Here is a 9,564-nt window from a genome sequence, read left to right on the forward strand (position 1 = left end):
ACCTCCCAGCCACACTCTCTGCCCACTCTATTCCTCTAGACCCCAACACGTCAGGAGCATGGTAGTGTGCGTCCATTTCACCCCAAGGGGTCATTTGTTGCCTAAACTCAGACCTCACAGTAGCTCCACGTAGGCCAGTTATGATGCAAGAAGTTTGTGACTGTCCCTTGGGTTCCCATTAAAACTGTCTTACAAAGAAACTCCAGGCACTGACACCTCCCATCTTAGCCTATTGCCAGAGTATGGTCAGAGAATGGGAGAATGGCTGTCAGAAGACTGGAAAACAGAGGGCTAGAGATTCAAGGGCCCAAGAAAGGATGACTACAGAGGGGAAGTCAAATAAGAATGGAACACCAGTCCAAGTATTCAATGTAAACGATTCCTTTCAGGATAAAGACTCCCTGTGCTGCCAGGGGGATCCATGTTCTGCTTCACCATTGGGGTGAGTATGACCTGTGCTTCTGGTCTATTCCTTCCCACCCATGTCAGAACAAGGCCAAGTGGAGGAGCCCACTCTAAGGCTGTAGAAACCCTGGTCACAGTGACCCTGCCCTGACTAATGTAGAATCACCCTTTGTGAGATTTCCCATTCCAAAGGGAAAACTAGGAAGACCCTTTCCGAGTTCTAATACACCTCTCTGCCTTCCAGGATATGGACCAAATGCTACAAATCAGACCCACGCATTGCCCTCGGAAAATACTCCCCCTTGGAAAAAGAGATCCTAGTAAGTGCTGTGAAATTTATACACAGGGAAGCCCCATGGAAGCCAGGCAGTTAGGCTAGGGGAGCCAGAGGTTCAAAAACCACCAGCAATAGAGATGTAAGTCTCCCAAACAGCAGACTGGAATTGGCCACTACTTGGCCGTTGTGAGCTAGTGGCTTCCACACCTGCATAGCAAAAGCAAAATACTCTCTTATTTCGAAGTCCCAAGTAGGAATATACCTACAAGTGATAACAAATCGCGGAAGCTGCCTTTTCTCAAGCCCTTATCTTGCACTAGTTGCTTTCGTATATATCTTATGGAGACCTCACAGGGACCTGTAAGATCAATAAAATTCTTTCAAATTCATAGTAGGTAAGAAGGAGAGTCAGGAGTTGAACCCAGGCTCATCTAACCCCAAAGATCTGTGCTCTTTCTCACTACCCAGGGGCTCGGGCACCCTCAGCGATGGAGGGTGAAGGTGCCACTAGGTAGTTGTTCCTGTGGGTCCCCCCTACTCCTGTCCCGTTGAGATTTTAACCATCCCTTTCCCGTTGTCAGCGTCTAGGTGGTGTTCACACCATAGCAGCCAGGAGGTTTCTGACTTATAAGCAAGAAGAAGAACGGGAAATGCTCAAGGAACTAAAGGTGCTGTCTTCAGACTATAAAAGGGCGGTGGAATATAGGAAGCAACTCACCCCTCCTTGTGCCACCTGTGGACCCCTAGAAAAAATATGGACGGCGAAGGTGATAGTGCCCCCAGAGGAGTTCAAAATGCCACAGCGGGAGAGGCTGAACGTCAGCAAGCACATAGAACGAATGCAGCTTGCTCGAGCCCTGAGGAATAAGCAGCCTTTACACTACATTGAAAGTTTTAGGAGCTCTTTGCTTCTGTCTGGAGGGGACCTGGGCCTCCCGGCAAGGGACAAAACTGGGGAAGGCAAGGATGACCGAGACGCCGATCACTGCGACTATGCCCATCAAGAGAAGAGAGATGAGGCAGAGAGCAAAACCACGAAAAGACAGGAAATAAAAATGAACGTAATTTTCAAGTCAGAAGAACCAAAAAAATGTGTAACGTACCATCCAAATGATCTAAAACCATTCCTCCCTCCAAAAAAAGCAGAAAGATCCATCGCTGGCTTAACAAACAGAAATCTTTTGCACCTGGCCGAATTCCCTGGAGACCTAATGCTGATGAATCAGGATTTTATATCACGGGGAATCCACCCCGGTGATGTGTCAAAGGCCAGCTGCCTGGAAGAAGGCAGCGCCTGGAAGGAGTACATGCACAAAGTTGCTTCCCACCATTATTAAAGGTTTATTTATTCCCCATGGAAACCGAGTGCCCTGGTCCTTATTATTCCTGCAGCTCTGCCCCAGGTGGCTTCCCTCTTTCTCTTTTTTTCATTCTTTTCTTTTCTTTAAAAAAATTTGATTTAAAAAGTTTTAAATTTTATTTATTAATTTTTTAAAAATTTATTTTATTTACTTATTTTTGGCTGGGTTGGGTCTTCGTTGCTGTGCACGGGCTTTCTCCATTTGCAGCGAGTGGGGGCTACTCTTCTTTGAGGTGCACAGGCTTCTTATTGCAGTGGCTTCTCTTGTTGCTGAGCACGGGCTCTAGGCGCATGGGCTTCTGTAGTTGTGGCACGTGGGCTCAGTAATTGTGCCTTGTGGTCTCTAGAGTGCAGGCTCAGTAGTTGTGGTGCACGGGCTTAGTTGTTCCACGGCATGTGGAATCTTCCCGGACCAGGGCTCGAACCCATGTCCCCTGCACTGGCAGGCGGATTCTTAACCACTGCGCCACCAGGGAAGCCCCCAGATTTTTATTTTATGTTGGAGTAGAGTTGATTAACAATGTGTTAGTTTCAGATGTACAGCAGAGTGATTCAGTTACACGTATACATGTATCTATTCTTTTTCAAATTCTTTTCCCATTTAGGTTATTACAGAGTATTGAGCAGAGTTCCCTGTGCTATACAGTAGGTCCTTGTTGGTTATCTATTTTAAATATAGCAGTGTGTACATGTCAATCTCAAACTCCTTAACTATCCATCCCCCCCACCCTTCCCCCCTGGTAACCATAAGTTCTTTCTCTCAGTCTGTGAGTCTATTTCTGTTTGGTGGCTTCCCTCCTTTTCTCCTTACAGGACCCGATCTCCAGGGCGTCCTCAAGGTAAGACCTAGCTGCTGAGGTTTCCTGGTGTCAGGCAGCTGTTGGCTGTCAGCTGCTCCCCCGACCCCAAGCAGCCCAGGTCTTCGCAGGATGCAGACTCCTCCGAAATTTTCATCTACTCCCATGGGACCTGCCTGCATCAGTTACCTGCTTCGGTGAAGCAAGTCACCCCAAAATTTAACAGCTTACACCAACTTTCATTAATTTAGGTTATAATTCTAATTGTGGGTCAGCAATTTGGGCTGGTCTCAGCTGAGTTCCTCGTGTGTCTGCAGTCAACGGCGGGTCATTTGGGTGGTTCTCTTTCTCGGGGGAGAGCTATCAGCTGGGTCAGTGGGAGTGATGGGTTACATCTTTCCTCTTCCAGCAGCTGTAGCAGGCCAGCCCCAGGCTTGTTCACGGGGCTGCTGCAGGAGCCGAGAGAGCAAGCAAAAGTCTGCAAGGACTCTTGAAGCCAAGACCAGAACCGGCACACCACCACTTTGCCACACTCTGTTGGCCAAAGCAAGATACACGGCCAGGTCCAGGTGCAAGGGTGTGTAAATGGACTTCACCTCTTGTTGGGAGGAGGTGGAAAGTCGTACTGCAAAAGGGCATGAGCTCAGGGAGGCTGGTACAGACAGGACTGTGGCTGCAGTTAGTCTGCCCCAGAGCCCCTGGGGCTGGAGCTGGGACCAGCCTGTAGCCCAGATCGGGGGAAGGAACCCTGCTCAGGAAAGAGGCTGCCCAGGCCTAAAGGCTAGAGGTCTGTTCCATGCTCCCCACTTCTTCCCTAGACATGCAGCTTCTACCTTGGAAGGCAGAGCCAGCCTGTTCCCGGCCTGATCTCTGCCGCCCTCCTCTTCTGGGCAGCCATGTGACTTACACCCTCCCCATCAAGTCAAGTGCAGGCACGGGACACGCAAGGCTGTAGCAGGCACAATTCCTTTGGATGTGTCAGGAGGATAATCCAAGGTCCCTGCGGTCAGTTACTGCTACTGCCATGAAGGCCCTGCCTCAGCCCCAAGGTGGCAGATCTGGGAGATATTTCAGTGTTTGAGAAGATGACACATTCGTTTCTTGTCTGCATCTGAAACCCAGAAGAATCCCCCGGTTAATCACACACTGTCCTCGGCAACTCTGCACACAGTTGGAAAGACACTGAGCTTGCCCACAGGTACAGCTTCCGGGGACAAGGCCAGCATTCTTTCTAGATCGTTCCTCTCCATGGATTTTTCGCAATTGGCTCTTTCAGAACCACAGCTCTCCTCCAAGCAGAGGGGGAGTCATGGGCGGGAAGCTGACCCTCTCCCATTTTCCAGGAGAACTCCATTGGCCATAGCCACAGGTTAAGAGAAAGTATTGTATCGGTAGCAGCTATTGCCAAGAGAGCGATTTAGGGAGAGGTAGCATAATTCCAAAGTCATCAGTGGAAGAATCAGTATAAACCAAAGGGTTGCTCGAACTTTTCAACTGGGGCAAAGTTGGAAATTAGGGAGAAGGAAAGTATTTTTTCCGATATTGATATAACTTCTCCAATGGCTATAAAATTGTGAATATCAAAGCAACACGTGAAAACTCAAACCGGTTTGAAAACATTTTAAAGCTATTTAGCTGGATCCTAAACATTGCTCTAGATCAGCTCTGCAATGTGGTAGAAAGTTCTTTGCATGAGAAGTGAGACCAGTGCTCTTCTTAGAGATCTACCACCAACCAGCTGGGAAGTGTGGGTAAACCACAAGGCTCTCTGTGACTCAACTTCCTCAGCAGTTAAATGAGCTCATCAACTAGAGCATCACCAAGGTCCAGTTCTGGGATTCATTTAACTAGCTGTTTGCAGTGGAGTTTGCATTGCTCACCATCTGCTTAGTGTCCCAACCTAAGAACTGTGTTACAGCACCAGGTGGTGCTGGTCTGGAGACATTTTCACTGAGTGCAGTAGTCACCTCTGAGAATAAATCAGGGAAGGTGTTAACAACCTTGTTGATAGTGTCATTTTAATTACAACAAACATTAATTACTTGGAGCCATCCAGAAATAACCCACAGTTAACCATACAGGTTTGTGTATCTGTGTGCCATCTTCTAGGAAGTATATATGAAAATAAACTTAGATTTATTTATTATTAAAGGTTTCTGAAAAATCTCTGAATGAAGTATGTATTCCTTCTAACTGCTTATCTGGAGTTATATAAACACACCCAGATGATAATATTTGATGAAAAGATAAGTGACCTAAAGAGCCCTGCAAGAGCCTTAGGCTATGGTGAAATTTAATTAAAAATTTATTTATTTATTTCTAATTAAAAATATTTTTATTGAAGTATAGTTGCTTTACAGTGTTTCAGGTGTATAGCAAAGTGATTCAGTGATATATTTACATATATGTATATATATATATTTATACTCTTTTTCAGATTCTTTTCCATTATAGGTTATTACAAGATATTGAATATAGTTCCCTGTGCTATACAGTAGGTCCTTGTTTATCTATTTTATATATAGCAGTATGCATCTGTTAAACTCAAGTTCCCAATTTATCTCTCCCCGCCGCTTCCCCTTTGGTGACCATAAGTTTATTTTCTATGTCTGGGAGTCTGTTTCTGTTTTGTAATAAGTACATTTGTATCATTTTTTAATTTAGATTCCACATATAAGTGATATCATATGATATTTGTCTTTGTCTGACTCACTTCACTTAGTATGAGAATTTCTAGGTCCATTCATGTTGCTGCAATGGTAATATTTCATTCTTCTTTTTAGCTCAGTAGTATTCCATTATATATTTGTACCACGTCTTCTTTATCCATTTCTCCATCGATGGACACCTAGGTTGCTTCCATATCTTGTTTATTATAAATAGCACTGCTGTGAACATTGGGGTGCATGTATCTTTTTGAGTTAGAGTTTTCATCTTTTCCAGATATACGCCCAGGAGAGGGATTGCTGGATCACATGGTAAGTCTATTTTTACTTTTTAAAGAACTATGGTGGAACTTAGAAAGCCTTTGGGCATCAGCCCAAAGAGAGTTCTGGTAAGGAGTAATTTAATCTGAAATTTGTAACAATTCTTTATTCCTTGAGAACTCTGATACAAAGTAGCCTTGTGGGACAAGTGATAGATTAAATTTTTCCCAAAAGTCCAGTATTGGTTATTCAATATACAGAGGCAAAAAGAGATAGATGATAGATAGATAGATAGATGATAGGTAGATATTTCAGAGGAAAAAATAATCTGATAGTTGATTTTCACATAAGCTTAGTGTCGTCATTACTGGAAAAAGTCAGAACTTCTTTGGACTTCCTTAAACTTAAAGTTTAGTATCAGTTTTATTTTGAATTACTTATGGAAACAGACCTCATTGTCTTTTCCATTCTTAGAACCAGTACAGATTTTAATCTGTTCTTGCCCGAGACCCACAGGAGCCCTGTGGTGTCAGAGAGGGCTCATTTACGAGGATGGTGTCTGAAGAAGGTGACCAAATGAGCTGGAAGATTCTGGGGTGAAACATCTGGCTAGCACTTTGGACATGGCCAGACCTTCAGCTCCATTTCCTGAAGAGACACTGGGTGCTTCCTGCTATAGTTCACCCCTAGACTGTGTCTGTTGCCCCCGCTTTGGGATCCCACAGCAATCTGACTTTGTTCCACCTTCCCTGTTTCATCTTTCCTCATGTATAACCCGCTGGCTGATGAACCATTTGTGTGACCCCAGTGCCTAGGTTCAACTTAATCATTCTGGCAGCCCTAGTGCCTAGCACACCTTCTGTACTCCATAAATCATTACATCACTGTAAATGAGGTGACATTTACATTCCTTAAGAGCTGGTACCAGGATGTATCTTAGGGTAAATTGTCTTTCTTGGGGAAAAATAACCTTACAATCCATTTTGAGCTGGAATGGGATACTTGAGGAGCCCCCCTCAAACAAAACAAAAGAATGGGTAAGCCTTCTTCATGGGGAAGTGAGAGGAATTTTCCATTTCCTCTTGAAAAAGGGAGAAAGAAGGGAGAGAGAGGAGGGAGGAGCTAGTGAGATGGAGTAAGGCAGGGTGCATGGGTAGAGGGACCACATAAAACCCCCAGGTGGCGATGAAAAGGAAGACTTGGACTCCACCCTCAACAAGCTTGTAAACTGGTTAAAGAATGAGACAAATATTCAAAAATGTTAATACCATGGAGCCCCACCTATCCAAGTTTATCTTCCTCTCCGCACCATGAATCTCCAGTTTCAGCAAACAGGGCTTCAGATTCTGCCCTGAAGGAGATGCTGAGAGTTCAAGGACCACCTGGGCTATGGTGGTGGGCACACCTGGGTTCAAGTCCTTGCTCCATTATGAGGTGAGCTGTGGGATCTAGGTCAAGTTCCAGGCATCTTTCAGCTTCAGGTTCCTCACCTGTAAATGGGACCAATAATCACAGGGATGTTGGAGGATTAAATGAGGAAATGTGTGGGAAACACTGAGAACAGTTAATTCAGCATGAGGCTTGGTAACTACTTCATATCAGCTGAGAGTTTATAATATCTGAATCTCTATTATTGTTATTGGGTTTAATCTGATTGAAGCCCCCCATGTAAAAATTCAATAAAATGTATATGCTTTTCTCCTGTCAATCTGTCAGTTTAATTTTTAGACCCAACCAGGGATCCTAAGAAAGTCGAAGAAAATTTTTCTTCCCCTACAATACGCATGTCTGCTACTTCAGTTCAGTGTTTCATCAAAGTCTCCAAAAGCCAGCAAAGCTGTCAGAAAAGACAACCTGATAAAAATATCAAGGATAACCAGAGGGAAATATGCAAAATATAATGCTTGGAAACATCCATCCTAAAGGTTTACATAAAACGATTCTTACGTGAAACGATTCTTAAACTTTTTTGACTGGAAAAATCAAATCATGGAAACCGTGACACCATTAGAACAATGGCTCCCATACTGCTACCCTGAGCTACATTGTCATATTCACATTGAATAAAAGAGCCTCAGTATCAGTTTGAGTAATTATTGTTCATCTTTGGTACAAACTCAGAATTCTTCATATGAAAAAACCCAGGAAGTTCAAAAGGCTTGCTTTTTAGTGCAAAAACCCAAATTCCTAGATAGATTAAATCATGCCCTGATTGCATCTCTTTTTCTTTTGTATTCTGTGGTAATTGCCTCCTGAGAGATTAAGCAAAAGATTTAAAATCCACAAGAGTACCCTAATGCACCAGTGAATGTTCGAGACATTCCAATTAGGTTCATTACTTACCATTTGGTAAGCGCTCTTACTGGTGAATAGTATAGCTTTTAGCTTCTAAGCCATACGTTACCCTGACATCCTTTCCATCTCAGCTTTTGACAGTTCAACTCGTCACCCATATCAGGTGTTATTTTAGCAATTTTTGAAATAGAGGGTATAAGATATTCTTTCCTGTTTAGGGGAGAAAATTTTCCATTTAAACCTGAAACACTATTGCTTTTAAAGAGACATATGGCATTCTTGGTTTCAGAATCATGGTGGTATTCAAGGGCTTGAAATATGAGGGGGGGAAATGTTAGTTAATTTTATTTTCATCCTAGTGAGTACCAGGTTTATAAGCATCAAATGGTAAATATTATAACAATAGAAACTATTCCTCTAATAGCTGAAGGAAGAAAGGACTCATACACCTGTTTTTCACTTGCCCCTACATCCCAGCTGTCTGTGCACATAGTGTGGGAGAGGAAAAATTTCCCCCTTTACCCTTTCTAGATTCTGTGCCTGCTCTAAGAATTAAACTGACATAAGACAGATTAACCACTGGGGGGAAAAGCAAATTTAATTATGGATATATTTATGGAGCCCCATAAAGATATGGGACTCAAAATATGGCCAGCTGATTGGGACTTATAAGCCATCCTGAGCTAAGGAAAAGGATAGGAATTGTAGGTGAAGAGAAGGCAATTCAAGGACAGGTGGGAAGAGAAAATGTATGGGAAACAAAAGTTCTTACCCTTCCAGGCAGGTAAATCTCAGGTGAAAAAAAAGTGATCTCTGGGAGTAGCTCTCCTCCCTTACAAATACTCTTTCTAGTGGAAATTTCCTTTATGAATGTAGATTTCCCTTACAGAAGGGTACCTTCTCCTGCTTCTACAGTTTCTCAGAAATAACCAGCTCAAAATAATCCTTATGCCAAAGGGGCATATTTGGGGGGCCTGTTCTGCTACCCTTCATAGATTTTCTGTTTTTCTAATTATCCTTGTGTACTTGTAATAAATCCTATATTTTCATGATTATTTTTTACATTGCTAAATTCGATTTCTTAACATTCTATCCTATTTTATCTTTTTTTTTTTTTTTTTTGCGGTATGCGGGCCTCTCACTGCTGTGGCCTCAGCGGCCATGGCTCACGGGCCCAGCCGCTCCGCGGCATGTGGGATCTTCCCGGACCGGGGCACGAACCCGTGTCCCCTGCATCGGCAGGCGGAGTCTCAACCACTGTGCCACCAGGGAAGCCCCATCATCATTATATTCTAAACATTTAATAATTTCTATTACCATTTTACCTCCCTCTCAAGAATTATTTTATTTTGGAGTTCATTTTCAAAGTTTACAAATAATTTAATACTTTTATTTTACTATTTAATTGCCTTGAAGTTATAAACATGGTCTATATGACATCTTTAATTACTGGATTTAAAAATTAATCTATGACACGATTAATTTTTGTGAATGTTCAACACG

General features: G+C 43.2%; 1 protein-coding gene across 2 annotated transcripts; it reads left to right on the forward strand.

Annotated features, from left to right (window-relative positions):
* The first annotated feature begins 221 nt into the window (after positions 1–221).
* C16H10orf120 (chromosome 16 C10orf120 homolog) lies at positions 222–2,019 on the forward strand. Of its 2 annotated transcripts, XM_065893729.1 has the most exons (4): positions 222–442; positions 650–725; positions 1,264–1,504; positions 1,889–2,019. In XM_065893729.1, exons 1-4 carry the CDS (start codon positions 243–245, stop codon positions 2,017–2,019), a joined length of 648 nt encoding a protein of 215 aa, XP_065749801.1. In that variant the 5' UTR covers positions 222–242. The 2 variants fall into 2 exon arrangements, with proteins under 2 accessions (XP_065749801.1, XP_065749800.1); XM_065893728.1 differs by having other exon boundaries at positions 243–442; positions 1,264–2,019.
* The last annotated feature ends 7,545 nt before the right edge of the window (positions 2,020–9,564 follow it).

This window comes from Phocoena phocoena, chromosome 16 (genome assembly GCF_963924675.1).
Source record: "Phocoena phocoena chromosome 16, mPhoPho1.1, whole genome shotgun sequence".
Lineage (NCBI taxonomy): Eukaryota > Metazoa > Chordata > Mammalia > Artiodactyla > Phocoenidae > Phocoena > Phocoena phocoena.

Coding starts and splice junctions, on each gene's coding strand:
- C16H10orf120 (XM_065893728.1), top strand. CDS start 243: ATGGTCAGAGAATGGGAGAATGGCTGTCAGAAGACTGGAAAACAGAGG. Junction 443..649: donor TGTTCTGCTTCACCATTGGG/GTGAGTATGACC, acceptor TCTGCCTTCCAG/GATATGGACCAAATGCTACA. Junction 726..1,263: donor CCTTGGAAAAAGAGATCCTA/GTAAGTGCTGTG, acceptor TCCCGTTGTCAG/CGTCTAGGTGGTGTTCACAC.